The following is a 17,860-nucleotide window of genomic DNA, read 5'->3' on the forward strand; positions in this document are numbered from 1 at the left end:
TTCAGGTGAGGTATCAAGTCACAAACATGTGCTAACGCACAAATTTGGAAAATATACAATTGTCCAGTTTCTGTTTCTGTATTTATTTTACAGTGAATATGTTCAATGCAAAAAGTGTTTACATACTGATGGGAACTTCCTGAAGTACCATAAAGTACTATGATTTACCACAAATAGCTGTCAGACCTTGAGATCTGAGATTGCGTGATATGATGTCGAACTTCCTAAAAAGTTTCTCTGATATATGTAGGCATAGATATATGTTTGGTGCCTGTTAAATGCTTTTGGATGTAAATGACCGGGTGTGATGAATGGTGCGATGCAGCCATGGTCAGTTATCTGAGCCTTGTTTGAATCAGGACAGAATGAATCAGCACATTATGTGTACATTATGTAAATGTTTGTCGGTGTGGTTAATGGAAGTAAAGCCAGTTCATGACTGCCCATTACTCTTTCAAGGACTTTCTCTAGGGAGTGGTCGCTTAATCAGAGTGGAGTCAACCTCTTGCCTTGTTTTTCCTCACCATTAATAGTTTTAAGAAACTGCAGCCGCTTTGTGTTGTGTGTGCTAATGTGATCATTTGTGGTAGATTTTCTATTCGAATCCGCTTTTTCTAGTACCTTTTCACCAGCTGTGAAAGGCAACATCGTCAGCAAACTATTATCTTGTTACTGTTATTTAGCCACTATTAAACTATAAATTACGATGATCTTGTTGCCAGTTTCTGGACATGGGCAAAGCTAAAAAGGATATTGGTCGAGAATTCTTCTTACCTTAAAGGAGACATGTCATTTTTACACTGTACTGAGGTCTTCATGATATGCATGTGACACAATTTGGTCAAAATAAAGAAGACAACTGTTGAGGTTCCTATTATTCTTGACTTTAGACTGGACTGTTGCTGTCATTGTTAAAGTGATCTCACCTTGATACTGTTTACTGTTTGTGTGTATCATTAGACCTTCAATTCTTGTGCTATCAATGATGTGACAGAGGGAAGATTCTTTGAGCCTAAATACTAAAAATACCGAAGCGCCCTTTTGTCATATACGGCGCCTGATTGATCAGTTTTATAATACAAACCAGAAAGAAAATTTGTTTGACTTGAAATTCATTCATTTGACAAAAAAACAAAATTAAAACATCAGCATGCAGTGAACACCCAACTGCACACACAGCGAACTGAGCTCAGACTACCACACGTCAAAGAGGTATGAAACAATGTAAACTGTTTTTCTTAAAAAAGATAGAATGTACTGTAAAATGTGAATACACCATTACTTAATTCACAACAGGAATCAGAAAGCCCTCAATTAACTTCGACAAAAGTATCTCCAAAACATTGAGGGATGGTCATAGTTTTCATCACGCTGCGCATCCTCCTAACCAAATATTTTGTAACGACATTTATAGATGGCTGCAGTATTTTTTTTATTTATTTACCTTACAAACTATTTCATGCAGCATCACAGCTCTTTTGAAATCAAGGTTGTACTCTGAGCTCCAAGTGTGAAGTTGAAAACTATAACAGTGTTTCTCAATCCTGGTCTGCAGATCCCACTTCCTTGCGTGTGATGGATGAATCTGTATTCACCCAGTTGAGAAAAAAAATGCTTCAACAACAGGTTTGCAATGAACTTGATGAGAATAGCCATTAATCTGGGTCATTCCTTGTGGAATTGGTACCTGGTATATATATATATATATATATATATATATATATACATATATATATATATATATATATATATATATATATATATATATATATATATATGTATATATATATATATATATATATATATATATATATATATATATATATATATATATATATATGTATATATATATATATATATATATATATATATATATATATATATATATATATATGTATATCAAGTCCATTCATGGCCGCTCAAGACTGACAAATCTCAAAGTGCAAGGTTTGGATTATTATGTTTGATCTTGTGTTGGTAATGACTTCAGACACTCAAATATGTGGTCTGAAACTCATAAAAGTTTCTTCTTTCATAATATGCATTTAAAAATGTGAAATATTGAGTTAAACTGCATTTGCTTTCTGTATGTGAGTTATATTATGTTGTATGAAGAAATCTTACAAGGACAGATATTCAAAGGCAAAAACCCATGCGGAATGCTATTTTAATGAGTATAAAAGGTTTTATTTAACCCTAGAGCCATTTATTATAACATAAAATTGTATCCCTAAATTAAAGAAATTTAATGCTGAATACGGTTGATGCCATGGACGGTTTGTGTCATCACTGGGTGGCCATTTAAACAATATAAGGACTTAATAAGGACTTTTACTGATACAGTCAGTATTTGGAGGGACATTCCAAAGCCAATCCAGATCTGTGCTTTAACCAAGTAGAGGCTGACATACTGTTTTTAACAAGCCAGTTTATCAAAGACTTTTATCTCTCAGTTATTCAATTTAATTCAACTTTATTTATATAGCGTCAAATCACGGCAATGCCATCTCAAGACGCTTTACAGACAGGAAAAAAAAAGAAAAAGAAAGCCAATTCATAATAGCCTGCATAAGGAAAACAACAGATTGAGTCGGAAGCTCCAACTCAATCTCCCATCCTGAGCAAGCACATTGGCGACAGTGGGAAGGAAAAAAACTCCCGGCAGAACCCAGCTCAAGGACAGGCAGCCATCTGCCTCTGCTGTGTGGGGGGAAGAGGACAGAAAGACAACAGACAATAGGAACTGCTAATGCAACTCATGGATCTTTGTGGCTCTGCTCTGTCCTGTCCATATGATCATACCTCACAAATATGCCTGCTACAATCAATACATCCATTCTGTGCCTTCGAATAGCTTTATTTTTTCTCAAATATAACCTCAAATATAATAATCTGGTTGCATATTGAAGGTTCATCATAATTATTGATATAAAAGTGAAGAAAAATTTAACCTGCAACATCAGCAGGATGAATCATCATTATTTAATAATAAAATATCATTGATTCATTATTCAGGAAAGATTCTACATCCTTGGGTGATCTTTGTCCAGACCAAGCAAAGCAGAAAGTCATTAGGCTGAAACCAGAAAAGAACTCCATCTTGTCACTGGTGCTTTTCCTCCAGCCCTAATGGTGAGTTTCTAGGTGTTGTTGTTCAGACCAGTGCTCTCTGGCCTGCTTGTTTTCTAGGGAGATGAATTAGAGAAGAGATGGGCAGAGGCAGACAAAACTGTCCAAGGGAGAGGATGAAGAGGAGATTCATTACTCCTCACCTCTGGCACACATACAGACACAAACACAAACACACACATAGCTGAACTGGTTCCTCATTATTTCCCCATTTCCATCACCAGGAGGAAGTGAAGGGTTGCAGCCTGTGTAGTGATGCTGCTGACGTCTGCCCTTCCATTTATCACACGTAATGTCCACGCGTATACACACTCACGCACACGTTGGTGTCCAGTTTTACACACACAGACATGTAGTGTATCTCCAAAGACAGGAATAATCTGAAAACCTGAAGAAGATGAAGGTGCAGGTGTTTTAACAAGCTTCAGCTCTTAAAGCGATAGCACAGTTAAAGCACAAGATGACTTTATCCTGGTAGAGGAAAACACCATGCGCTCACACACATTAGAGAGTCGTCGTACAATACTAACAAGGCCATTCTCCTCTGTGTCCATTTGGGTCATTCCACTTCAAAGAGCGTGGAAGGGTTTGTCATTCACTATCACCCCATTGACTCCATTTTGCATAGCTACTTAATTGGCAGTAATTACACCTAACCAGGCTTGATGACTGTGGTCTCGGAGAGAGTTATTAACCATTACCTTTATACTTAGTGCATTTCCAATGATGGCTCCAGATAGACTTAGAAGAAAAGGCTGTGACAATGTCAGACATAGAGACAGTCAAACAAAGAAGATCTAATAGTAAAAGAGAGACATATTTTTCTTCCTTACCCTGCAGGGACATGACAACAAGTAAATACATGACTGTGGAAGTATGAAATGAATAATTCATGACTTGTTACAGGAATACCAAAGAAGCATGCCAACCAGCAGCCATGGCAGAGCGCTGCTTTACACAGGTCTTAATTCCACTTGCTCAATCGGGTTAAGATTCCTGGCCGAGTCTCAGTAAAAGAAAAGTAATCTTAATGAACCTGAAATAGCAAAGGTCTGCTTCCAGTATGGAAAATAGTAACTTTGACCACTTGAAAATGATCCAGTGATTGGAATTCAGTTCAGAGCTACAGATTTTAAGGTGTTTGTGGGTAATAAGTAGGTTGGATTTACCCACACGAAGCAACCGAACCTAAAGAGTCGACTGGGCTTTATTGAAAAACACACTTCAGCGTGGACATTCATGCAACCAGAGGTAAAACAAAGTGGATGCCTATTATATGTTATATTATGAGTCAATTAAGCGTGCCCTTTATTGTTTTTGCAGAAATAGTTTCGTCCTAGTTCACTACTCATTCTAAGCAGCTTGTTTTTGTGTGCCAATGAAGACATGATGCAGAGAATATTATTTAGATTAATATTTGAAATTGTGGCTCTATTAAATGAAGGAACTGGACAATATAATTTAGAATAATCCTTATTCGATGGTTCATCACACTGGTTTTTCTTTGGTCTTATTATCATGAGTAACCCGCTTTCATCCACATGGCAACCACAACTTAGTTGTGTTTGGATATTTTTGTAATATTTCCACACATACTTGCAAATAACCACTCATGGCATTAATTGACTGATCTTCCACATTTTCACACCCATCTTGTTTATTTAGTTACAATCTAAATAAAGGAAATTGTGCATGCCTTCTTCACTATTTGGACTCCTATTTCTTGCTAATACAAGTCAAGTGTACAACAACTTACAACTGCAAAATACTGATTATGAGTGAAAATATATCCCTTTTTGTCTGGCCGATAGTAGAAACTACACTTATGCTTTAATATGAGAACATAAAAACATTTAAGTCTGTCTGTACAGCCTTTGGATTTGACTGCTAACATCCATCCTATTAGTTAGATGTTATCATCACGCACTACAAGCTACCTCACAAAATGGTGTTAGTATATAATTCCTCCCTCTTTGGTTTTCTTTGGCTGAGATTATTAATGTACTGGTTCAAATGCCAAGTGTGACTGAATACCACCTGAATATGTAAACTGTCACAATGCTAGTTCTTCAAGAAAAGTCTCACCCCACAGTTGCCATTTTGAAAAGAAGGATCATTGTTATTTCAGACAGCATGAACCAAAGGGCGATTCCACAGAGGTATGAATGCACTCGAATTAAAAAAAAATATAATAAAAAAAAACCACTGAAAATTCTATCTTGACATATAACTCAAGCAACAAAGATTTTACCACATATAGCTTACACAGGGAGGAGCAATCAACTAGGGCGCAGGTGTGAAGGAAAATAAAAGAAAAAAGCTAACAAGTAAGAACAAGTGAGAACTGAGCAACAAGGGAAAATGATGAATGAGAACCTAAAATTGTATAAGTTTTCAGCTGGGAGCTCTTGCTAAATGCAGTAAGGTGCCGGGAAAACACCAGATGATTCACAAAGTCTCAAATCTCAGCAAAGAAAAACCCCTTTAGCATTACAACTCTTAATGCAACGTCTGTAAGCAGCCTGGCAAAGTTATCTCTCAAAAATGACAATAAATTCCTTTAAGATGGAAAAAAAGATTAATATAAACAGCTAACAACTGTTTTATTAGGAGTTTAGAGGTTGATACTTTGATGTGAGTAAGCATACTGCATGAATGCTCATGAATTAGATTTAAAAGGACTGTTATGGAGCATCCTAAAGGTGGTGAATGTTTTAGAATCAGGCATAAATTGCTGTAATGATCATATGCTATTGCTCTTTGCCACGTGTATGTTCTAAGTAACCAGTAAGAGATTCTATCAATTGCTCTTTGCATGAGTAATATACCAATAACATTCATTGTCATCTAATGGTGTTTTCTCCTTCCATGATATTATCCAGTAAATACCAACCTTTTTTTTTTTATTTATTTTTTTTTTTATTTGTATATTTATTAATATATCAGTCAGTACATTTTTTTTTTACTACTACAGAGTTGCACAGTAGCCCAGACACCATATGGTGATGAGCATTAACTGGCATGAGAAACGGGGTCTTCTTTGTTCTGTGAAGTTATTTGAAAGCCCAACAAATAATTGACAGATTTGTGCACACAGCTTGCATATTGTATGCATGACTTATCAGTTTGACATGAGCCTGTTTGTTAGGACTAAAGATTTCATGTTATAATGGTTCTTTACCATGTAGGACAAGGTTTTTATCATTCTGTCCATTCATGGTGTGGACACTGTCCAAAAGGCTGGTGGTGTAAGGGCATAAGCACTGCTTCCTGTTAGCTCTGTTATTGGGTGGTTGTTTTCATTGATTGTGTTTACTGTCCATTGGATCCTTTGGGATTGGTGTTTTGGATGTTTGGACTTTAGTCAACACTTTGGACTGTTGTATTCTTTGAACCCTTCCTGAACCTATATTTGGGCCCATTGGTGTTCTGCTGGGGGGGAGGCCAGTAAAGTAGGGGAATGTTGTTTTCTGGAGAATTATAATTGGTTGGCAAAATAAGAAAAAAAATAAAATAAATAAGAAGTGTCAGAGAAACATGATTTGTACTGCCAAGATGCAGATTTTCCCAGCAGATTTTAATGTTGTGGCTGATCAGCGTTTGTGTCAACATAGAGATTTTTTTTTTTTTTTTCCATTGTCACATTGGGATGTCACACAACAAATGTGATGAAGCTCTCTGTTCTCTCTCTCTTTTTCTTCTATCCGGGCGAGGGAAAGAGCAGTCCTGCACATAAAGCTGCTGCTGCTCATATTTCATGGCTCTGAGAATGATATTCACTTCACTGAGATATCTCTGCTACACAGGCACCACCGCCAGAGTGGACTTATTGCAGAAATAGATGCATCATGCACTCACCAAGCTTCCAAACACATCCATCCGCCACCACAATCACACTTCAGAATGAAGCAGCAGCTGACACTAAATAGATCCGTATAGCAGGAGGCAGTTATCATGGAGTGTATCCATGACGTAGAGGTCACTGTTACCAAAGAGCTGAGAGATGGAAGGAAAGCAAATGTTCTGACAGTAAATTACATGTTGGTTTCACATGTTCATCCCACCTGGGGTGGATGTCATATTTCACTAATGTAGCTTATTAACCTTCTGATCTGCGCAGATGAGATGCATGCAAGTGCAATGTTTGGCTGATGGAAATTACATACCATCAACAATACATCATGTTTTATTTGTGCCGCCTTACTCAGTGTGGCGTGATTGCGTCCAGCATTGTGATGCCGTTTGCCATTTGTAATTTTCTTCTGATTTTACGCTGTATTATCTGGAGCTCTCCCTTAAAGACAGTTGCAATTTTGGACAAATGCAACTGTCCACACAGACATTTTCAGCGACTACAGAGGAAATGAATTCCTTGTTGTTCCTCATTTGTTCTGATTTCATACTTGAGCTTAGAATATAGAAGCCTGAAAGTAATACTCTTTCCAAGATTTCTTTCTGCATCCTCCTTCATGTTACACCCACTCTGACTGTATATAAATTTACCCTCTTCAACTTGCACCATCTTTCTTCATCAGGTAGATGACACTTCTGGCTTTCATCATTTGAAGAATCTCTGAAGAGAAGATGAACTTTGAAGAATAAGATAGAATGCTGAATGAGCATTTAAAATACAGAACATGCACGAAAATGAAGAGCACAGTTATTGACTGATCAAGACTGAGTGCAGCCCAGCGTTTAACTCACTCAAATATTTGCACATTATTCCTTTGTTGATTTAAACCAGTGGACCCAAAATTATGTGCACAGGCGCAAATCAGAAGGATGGAATCAAAGGGATGGAATAAGAAAGACTATGGTATGAGCAGAGGTTAAAGTGTGCAGCATTGAAAATATGAACTTGCAGTCGTATTGAGCAGAGCAGTTATTGCTGCACTACATTTATACAACTTGCTTAAAAAGAACGAAGGGAATCGATAGTTCACGGTGGGCGTAACCTTTGTCTGCTTCTTCGATCATTACATTAGTAAGTGTAATTCCTTATTTTGCATTATTATAAGCTTCTTTTTGGTATCAGATAGCCTTTTTTCTATATTTCATATCTACTATCTTGCGTATCAGAAGTCATTGTGGCTGAATTCTTCGTTTCTATTTACCTCTTCTCTGTTTCTTTTTTTTTTCACTATGGTGGATTCTGGAGAAACATAATGTGTGGAGAACATAATTCATCATACAGTAGTGTCACCTGGTGTTCCTGTACTCATGTATTGTTTAATGTTCACAATAAACATGTTAGATGCTGTTCAGGAGACTCACCTGTCACTTTAAATGCGGGGCTCCACTGTTGTTCATTAGTTTGGCTGTGGTCCTGATTTTCCCCACTAGTTCAAGGAACAAAATATCCACAGTTACATTGTCAATGTGAAAAATTGTTGCTTCGCTTGTGAACACAATTTCCACAGCACAACATATCATATCATTTCATTATTGGTTGAACAAAAACAAAGTCAAAGTTCATAACAGTATAAGAAAAACTAAAGTCACATGATTCTTGTAGAACTTGAAATTTTTGGAGGAATTGCGGCTTAAACTCAGTGAAGTTTGCAGGAAAAAACAAATTTGCTGCAATTTTGATGGAAGTGCCTGATTTGTGTCCACAAGATCTTTATGCCATATTTTGGGTTTTTTATCATGCCCTATTCTACCTTTTTTTCTGTCACATGACACAACTCCTGACGGGCACGAACGTCATTCAGGTCAGCAGCTCCCGCTGGGACAGTCATTAGGTGATATAATTTGCATGCTTCTGTCGCTTGTGGCTGATGGCCGCTACGCCATTCTCCAGTGACTTCAGCAAAATCAGGTGTTTAGACTGAAAGAGATCAAAGCTAAGAAAAAATACACAACTTGCATGGAATTAACAGCTAAAGGACAACCCCAAAGGTCTGAATCTGTGTATAATTGTGTGTTTTGTGTACGTGTGGATAGGTGGAGTGGAGTAATGCACATGTTTTCAGGCAGGTGTTCACCGTTTTAGAGAGAGAGGGTTTAGACATGAAAGGGATGAGCTGAGGTTTGATGTGATAATGAAGTGTCTTCTTTAGTTTTTGTCTATTCTTTTATCCAAACCACTCAGCCGCACCTATTTGTCCAACAAATGTGTTGGTAGGCCTCTAAAGTCATAGTCTGCTTTCTGGTATTCACATGGGAGCGTCATCATCTGCAGGTGTTGTTTGAGGTTTTCTGACTTTAAAAGAACGGAAAGATTGCAGATAAAACTGGGTGTTAAAGCGTGTTTTAATGCATCTCTTGTGAGACCTCCTCTGACTCACGCAAGCGTTGCGTTGAGCATTTGCAGATTTGTGTGTCATGCTAGCAACCCCATTCCATATCGGAGAAACTCAGAGATTTGAGACTTGTCATGGTTGGTAGAGGTGAGCGGGAATGATGCTACGGTTAGTGCACCGGAGCGTTTAGCTGTACATGGGAAGATTTACTGGCCTGTGAAGCCATAAACCTGCAATTACAAACCCTAACAACTCTGGCGCAGGATGCCTGTACAGCGCAGTTTTCCTCTGGGCTCGAGGATTTAAGCTTCACAATCAGTCAAGCGTGACTTAAGAAGCTAATTGCACAAGAGTGACACACACACACACACACACACACACACACACACACACACACACACACACACACACACAACATCCTTACGGGAGAAAGAGTGATGGTGGAGGTGGAATTTTGTTTGAAATTCATCAAATTTTAATCCAGTTCGTACATTTCCATATTTCCATATTTATCTCTATGCTTCTAGCATCCACTTCCTCGCTGCATATCATTTTGGTCCTATTAATAGCTAAAACCAGTCCACAGCTAACACACACACACACACACACACTCACAAACACACAGCCACAGCCTCTTAACAGGTACTACCGTTAAAATACACGTGTATCGCAAAGTAGATAGCTCTGTCAATGAATCACTGCGTTTTTTTGCCAGACCTGGTAAATTGACTGTTTGAAGCAGGAAACAGATGAGACAGAAGCTGGGCCGAGTCACAGATAAGATGTAGGATTCATACTCTCTCCCTCCTCTCCATAATGAATCAGTGTATTTACTTAGACCAATCTGCGCCTCTAAAACGGCCCTGCGATTGCTCAGTCTCCTCCGCAGCGTTGTCACCCACCCCTGTTTTGTCTCCCCGCCCCCTCCTCAAAGGTAATTGCTCTTACCTGAGACACTGTAATGGATCCTGGATGAAGTATTGACCGCTGCTAGATTTTGATTAAGGGGCTGTAGGGCAGAACACGTCTTTAATGAAACTGAGGAATCAGCATTCTCTGGTGCGTCCAGGCTGGATGCCGTCGACTGCGGCCTGCAGGTGCCTTGATTAGGACCCGATCCTCAGCAAATCCACCATGGGCCAAAGCTCCCAAATTAAAAGCAATGAATCCATCCATTAATAAAACCTGAGGTGTGTGCAGTTTTCCTCTGGGGACCTATAATCATTAAAGATTTGGGCATTCATTTACTGTAAGCTTCACACACATATTTACCTACCGGCTCAGCCATGCACCTTGATGCTCCCTTACAGGTACACTAACTTCCTCATTAATATACTCAATCACATTCCCCTTTATATGGGAAAGGTCAGCCTTTATCGGTTTGAATTTTAGCAGGAGGGATAACTTGCATTAGCTTCTCTTATCCTCAGCCTTAAATTGCTTTTTTGCTGGTGTTAAAAACTGATTGCATCTCAGACGGAGATGAAAGGGAAACAGCTAGCTCCCCATGTTCTTTGAGCGTGCAAATGGACATAATCTAAAAGGCGAGTATTAGCATGCTAAAAGACAGCACCACTATGATGAACACCATTTGCAAGGGCTTAATGCGATAGCCGAGTAAGATGATTAACTTTGAATCCATTTAATCAACCACGAGCGCTTTCTCAAATAACCAGCTGTCTAGTGTTTGGGTAAAACTTCTCTCAAATCTGCTGGGAAACGGATGGATGTGTCAAATCACAGAGTGTCTAAATCAGAGCGGAGGCCAGCCAAACAGTAATCTTTGAAGTGATGGACATCAAACATCATTTTGTGTGCGGCTGTTGTCATCCTTTCTCTTGTTTAAAGCTCACAATGGAGTGCGGCTTGGAGCACACAGCAGCTCGATTTGACTGGGAAGTCAATGTGCCCTTGGGCTGCATCCTATTGACTTAAGTAGTTAAAGTAGTGGGCATCTCACCTCCTTTTTCATATCGACCCCAAAATGCATGCCGATAACCGGCTCCTCTAATGTGATGAGAATTCTGATCCTTTCAGCCGGACCTTTAAGTGCAAGCAAAAAGCAGAACATTTGTTAGATTGTATTTTTGTTAACCGATAAATATAAAGATTTAATGTATTTCTGTCAGACAAAAAAGTTATTTTTTAAATGTCTTCAATAGAGCCCAGTCTTGTTCTCACACATGTTTGGTTAAAGCCTTCACTGGAGGTTTTTTTTCTGTGTGATCTTTTCACAGACCTGGATGACCCGGTGGTTACGGTGCACCAGAGTATAGGAGAGGCTAAAGAGCAGTTCTACTATGAGAGGACTGTATTCCTTCGCTGTGTGGCCAATTCCAACCCACCTGTTCGCTACAGCTGGCATCGTGGGAGAGAGGTCTTGACGCAGGGCTCAGACAAAGGCGTTGAGATCTATGAACCATTTTTCACACAGGTAAGACAGACGCAACATGACATAGAGGTCATGAAAAAATCTGCCCCTAAATGCCTTAAAATATTATTTGACATGTAATCTGCAAGAAGTCATGATGTTTACTTTAGTGGTCATGATGTGAGTTGTACAACTGGAAAAATTGTTGTTGTTTTTTTGCATGAAACAGTTTGCTGTTACAGCAGTTTTGTTCAGTTATTTACTATCTTAATCAAAAAAAAATATATCTATTTGCATGAAATAAGTTGTATGATAAAAAGCTGTTAAAATGTTCGGTTATTGAATAAGGACAAATTTCATTATTCAGATGTGTTAATCTAAAAAATCACATAAACTTACATGAAATACAATTATTAACATCTTTTGAACAACATAACAGTGTAAAAAAAAAAACTTTTTAGCCTTTCTTAGCTTTTTTTTTTTTTTTCAGTGTTTATTTAAGATGGCCATGGCCTTCTTTAAAAAAGAGATTTGATGTCTATCCAAAAGGTTCAAATAAGATTCAGGTTAAAACTTACCATCAAAACAGCTTTTTAGCATGTTTATGATGTTGAATGCATGCTTCAGGTTTTTGTCCTGCTTAAAAAGACCCTCCTAGACCATTTACTTTTTTTTTTTTCATAATGCAATTTCAGAATAACAGTTCAGCCTGTTTCTTTTATTTTTTATTTATTTATTTTTTTCACATCATTTGACAAGGAATAGCATATAGAGCCCAGATCATAATAAAACCTCTTCTATACATAAAATGTTCTTTCGCTTGTGGCATCATTGATAAGAAAATATTTCACTGCCTAACCAAAGAGATTTACTTTTTTTTCTTTATTTGTTCCCATATTGGCCGCATCCTATAAATATTATATAAAATAGCTTGTAATTATTCAGCGGGGTCCTCTAACTTTGCCCACAGAGCAAATTACGGTACAAGCTGAATCCAGATTTTTCCACATCAACAGTGACATCAAATGCTTTAATGTTAACAACGAAACCAATTTATTGCATTTCTTTGTGAATATATTTAAGGTTCTGCATTTATCACACAACTTTACTAATAATTCTGACCATCTTCCTGAAAAGTAAACATTGAAAAACAATCAAAACGAAAAACACAAAACAAGCAAAACCACAAGTATATTTCAAATATCAATGACAAAAATGCACTGAATAATTGATATGAAATAAAATCAAGGGTAGCAGGAGTAATTTACATATTTGCAACACGAACAACAGTTTCAAAGCAAACTCATTACTGTTCAGAAACGAATGTTGGATCCTCTGAATCCTGCAGCTGTGGCTGCAGAAGCAAAATAAAGGGAAAAAAATGGAAACTCAAGCCAACTTTATTATAGTTACAGCAGTATTTTATAAAACGGGTTTAGATGATTGTCGCTGGGATTTTATGTTAAAAAGATGTCACAACAGATAAATGGATAAAGCTATTTACAATTATGTTCACAAATTTATGACAGTATGCATTAATTGCAATAAGATTAAACAGATTATTGATGGAATATATTAAGGCTGCATATCTCAGTTCGCCTCAAACATACAGAAAAACTGTGCAAATGACAACCTTCATCAGCTTCTTTTTGCAATGAGTAAAGAGTGTGATGTGTTATCACATCACATATTTTCACCACAAATGTAATGATCCTCAGCTTCTTATTAACAGATCAACATTTACTTTCAAAGACAATATTGTGCAATAGAAAATATCACAATTGTTGGTTTTATTCCTTTATATGTAGAAAATAAAGACTTCTGTTTGTGTCCAAACCTTCCTCAAGGCCGACTCCCCCCAACAATGAGACCAGTAGAACAATGAAACGAGAACTCATTAAGCCAATGAATAGCGGAACCAGATTTCTCTAACCCAGTTTCACGGTTTACATGCATATTGGGAAACCGCAGATGTAAGTCTGTCTAGCAAGTGGATTTTTTTTTACCGTCGAAAAATTGAGAAGCTTTGTCCCAAAAGGGATTTATTGCCATCAACAAAGAACTGATTGAGATTGTTCAATCACTTGTAAGGGAATTGTAGGTTTGTGAATTGACTCAGTTGAATGGGATTTGTACATGGAGCTTCGGCATCAGAGGGGATGAAACTATATGTGAAAGGAGAAAAAATGAGAGTGGAAAGGAAGCTTAGGAAATAAAGAAAGAGAGAAAAAGGAAGTGAAATTGATGTTTGGCCAAATGGAGAAAGATGGCTGTGAACTAATGAAGTGAGTGGATGAGAATGAAGTCGCACAACTAGGCTTACTCCACTTCATCCTGTACTTCATACCTCTTTTCCCGTCCTCTTGTGTTTTCATCGCCTCCCATCTATTACAGCTTTAATTGTGACTGAAAATTAGAGCACAACCCAAAACCCAGAGATTAGCATTGCGTGATTCTGACCTTTGCAAACAACCCTGGCGGAAAGCTTTGTAATTTGCGAATAGAAGTAACAGATAACATTATCTTTCACACTATATGTGAACTTGTCTAAAAGCATTGTCGGTTAAAGGAGGGGCTTGTTCACAGAGGACCCAAATAAAAGCGACACATGAGATGAGTCTGTTTTTCTCTCATCGGGTTTGCAGTTTGGTGCAAAGGATTTGTTGTCAAGTTCAGCTTTCTACCTTCTTACCTTCATTATTCTTCATTTCCTCCTAACTTCTGCACCTTTTTTCCAGCCTTGCAAATGTTTTATATCCCCAGTGATGCTGCAGAAATGCAGCGGTAGCATTTCAAACCGTACAGAGAACAGGGTCGGACAATAATACCCCCGCTCAGAGCTGCAGTTTTAACGTAGAAACCTTGTCTGTTCTGCTACTCCCACATCTCATGCCCTTATTCTTCCCACAATGTGCCAGAGAATTGCACAATTGTTTAAGGTATAATTCTCTCTCTTAATGATAGAACTTTTCTTAGATTTTGAAGAATTATGGATGTTATACAGTTAATGTCAACAAAAACATTTTCTACTGTAATTTTTTAACAAAAACTCTTTTTAAAACAATAAAATATAGATGTATTAAATGGCCTCATTCATTTTTTCTAAATTACTTGATTCATGCATAAGTGATGATGCATTACATAAGAGTTACAAAAACTGTGGGATTGCCAGGTTGAGGAAAATTCTTCACTTTTTCACTTTAACTGCTCAATCCCAGCAGCAAGAGCAGCTCAACTAAACAAATATGCATGAAAAGACCAACAAAAAATGGCAACAAGAGCCAAAGAACTTCTTAAAAAGACGACTGCAAATGAAACTTAAAACATGTCTGAAAACAAAATTCATTTCAGGACTGAAGTTTAATCTCAACATGAACATCGGATGCTGAAAACTTCATTGGTGCCATGTTGCAAGAAAATAACATTACATGGTCATTATATTCTAAATTTACTGATATTATTAAATAAAGCTGATACCCATTAAGTTGCTATAATAGCAATGCTCTGCTGTGATTTTTAATGTGTCCTATGAGCCATTAGGAAGAGTTTGCTTTTAGATGATTAGATTTACAAGCCATTCAGTAAGTTGTAAATGGAAACAAGATGGTTGCGGATTGATCTGAACGGCCAGTCCAGCTTTGTGTTAGGTCATTAATAAACTCAAAAAGCATTAAAAAAAAAAAAAAAAAAAAAAAAAAAACAATCCCTGAAGTAATGTCTCATGTTAATGGATAGTTTATTTTTTGTTTGTTTATTTCACAGAAAGGCAACTTTCTGCTGTTTGTATCAGTATCAAGAATCAATAAAGTATTGATTAATGAAACAATGACAGCTTTTCTAAATGTTTTTTTTTTTTTTTTTTTTTTTTTTTTTTTACAGATTTAATAAAAAAAAAAGGTTTCTTTTTTCCTCACATACCTTTGGTGTGTGAGAAGTGAGAATATTCTAGCATGAGTTCCTTCATTTGGTCTTCACAGCCAAAGATTTCAGGTTAAAGTTTAGTTTCTTTCATCTTAAAGAGGATGCTGAAGCTTGAAAATAAAGCTGGACAGAAAATGTTTCCCACGTCTGTTCATAACATCTTCACCCTTCACTAGCTGCTATTGATTCACCATCTTGGAGCTTTTGGGTACTTCAGTGTTCAATTTTCTCATTAATATGCTCATCATCATGCCCCCAGTCTAATTTGGTTTCACTCATTTTTATTTTTTCTTTCTTCTGTTGCCTATTTGCATTTTCCCAATGGCTTTTCCTTCCACTTGCTCCCTTCCACCTCCCCCTGCACTGACTTTGAGTTTGCACTCAGAACACTACAAACCTCATTCCCTGGTATCTCCTTCAAAGCAGAGGAGGTGACGGAAAAATAAAGATGGTAGAATGTGGGTTCCATGGCTAATGTGGTACAATGATGTTATCCTCGCGCCTCCGTGTGTGTGAAAAGGCTTTGAAAGACATCAGTGATTTCCGTGGGGTTTTTTTTGGACGGCTGCAGCATGTGTCTGACTCACGTTTTAATCTGCCTCCCTGCTCTCCTCCTCATCGCTACACCCACACCCTGGAGTCAGCCAGATCAAAGGTTTACATCCTCATCATAACCTTTTGGGTGAGGCTTCTGGCTGACAGGCCCAGTTGGAATCAAACACATATTCTCCATGAGATAGCCATTTCTGTGGAGAGATCCCCTACTGAGCTCATCCATATTTCTGGAGCTTGGCACCGAAAATACTGCAGGCCTTTTCTGTGAAGTAATCAGTAATCCAACCAGAAGTATTTTGCTAGCTGACTTTTTTCTTTCTTTTCTTTTTAAATCTAAGCATTGTTCATGTTTTAGTCTTATATATATATATATATATATATTTTAAATTCACCTATTTTCTTTTCTCCATTGTGTCTTCAGTAAAATTACATACATATTCATCTCTTTGACCTTTCTTTAGAGCTGTTTGGCCTTTGTCGCTGCCTTTCCAGGATCTAGTTTTTGGCATGTCTTCTACTTGATTATGTTGGTGTTTCTGCACACATTTGCATACCACTGTTGGTTTGGTCTGAGCTGCAGGGGGAAACAAAGATACTGAAGCTGAAGAACCTGCGTCCTCAGGACTATGCCAACTACAGCTGCATCTCCTCAGTCAGAAATGTGTGTGGGATTCCTGACCGGAGTGTTATCTTCAGGCTTACAAATAAGACAGGTACTCAGGAGGAATACTAATTTTCCCGCATTGTTCATCACATCTTGTTCATTACATCTAAAAACACTTTCTTTTAAAAAATTATATTTAAAGTAGAGAGTTATGTACATAAACCCATAATGCACAAAGCAGAACAAATTTAACAGTGAAGATTGTTTTCCATGCACACAACACACTTCTTTCTGTGCAGCCTCTCCATCCATCAAGCTGCTGGTGGAGGATCCTATCGTGGTAAATCCAGGTCAGACGGTATCCCTAGTGTGCATCACCACTGGGGGGGAGCCTCCCCCAATCCTCACATGGGTCAGCACCAATGACAGCCTGCCGCAGAGAAGCGTGGTGAAAGGTGGAACCCTCACGCTACCGGCCATCACATCGGATGAGGCGGGGATCTACAGTTGCGTGGCCAGCAATAACGTGGGGAACCCAGCCAAGAAGTCCACCACCATTGTGGTTCGAGGTAAGAAAGGCATGACTGTGTGCAAAAATATACAAAATCTTAAATTCGTCCGGATTATACGTGTTTAGGTATTTAAAACCGAATGCGCTATTAACATAAATCAGATAATTTCATTCTGTACCCTGAAGATAAAACAGGAGATTATCTTTGACTGGGAACGACTGGGAATGGCTGCTGCTGGCGAAAACAGACAAACAGGTTTTTCTCTTTAAACGTCTTTAGGTTATTTAGAGAAACAATTAACTTTTCATCATACTGACTCGAGATTTAATTACTACCATTCATAACTGTAGACGAATGAAGCTTTCCAAAAGGAAAAATAAAGAGATGATTTCCTGTCGGTGTTTAAAGTCAGCTTGAGCCACTAGAAAAAACTGAGCAAAGAGGTATGTAAGTCAGAGAGATGTCCGAAGAGATGATGACATCAGACTTCCTCATCAAAACATCCAGTCCCAGAGGCAAAGTG

The 17,860-nt window shown here is 37.8% G+C and overlaps 1 protein-coding gene across 1 annotated transcript in view; it reads left to right on the top strand.

The window, feature by feature from the left end:
- Positions 1-17,860, top strand: part of LOC306767777 (MAM domain-containing glycosylphosphatidylinositol anchor protein 2) — a gene marked incomplete at both ends in the record, with an annotated part of 212,244 nt that overhangs the window by 95,557 nt on the left and 98,827 nt on the right. Inside the window, 3 exons of the mRNA XM_079255897.1 lie at positions 11,612-11,808; positions 16,802-16,934; positions 17,125-17,394. Of these exons, the coding sequence (XP_079112023.1) occupies positions 11,612-11,808; positions 16,802-16,934; positions 17,125-17,394 (600 nt within the window). The remainder of the gene's footprint in view (positions 1-11,611; positions 11,809-16,801; positions 16,935-17,124; positions 17,395-17,860) is intronic.

The sequence above is a fragment of the Telmatherina bonti genome, assembly GCF_933228915.1.
Source record: "Telmatherina bonti genome assembly, chromosome: 16".
In the NCBI taxonomy this organism is placed as follows: domain Eukaryota; kingdom Metazoa; phylum Chordata; class Actinopteri; order Atheriniformes; family Telmatherinidae; genus Telmatherina; species Telmatherina bonti.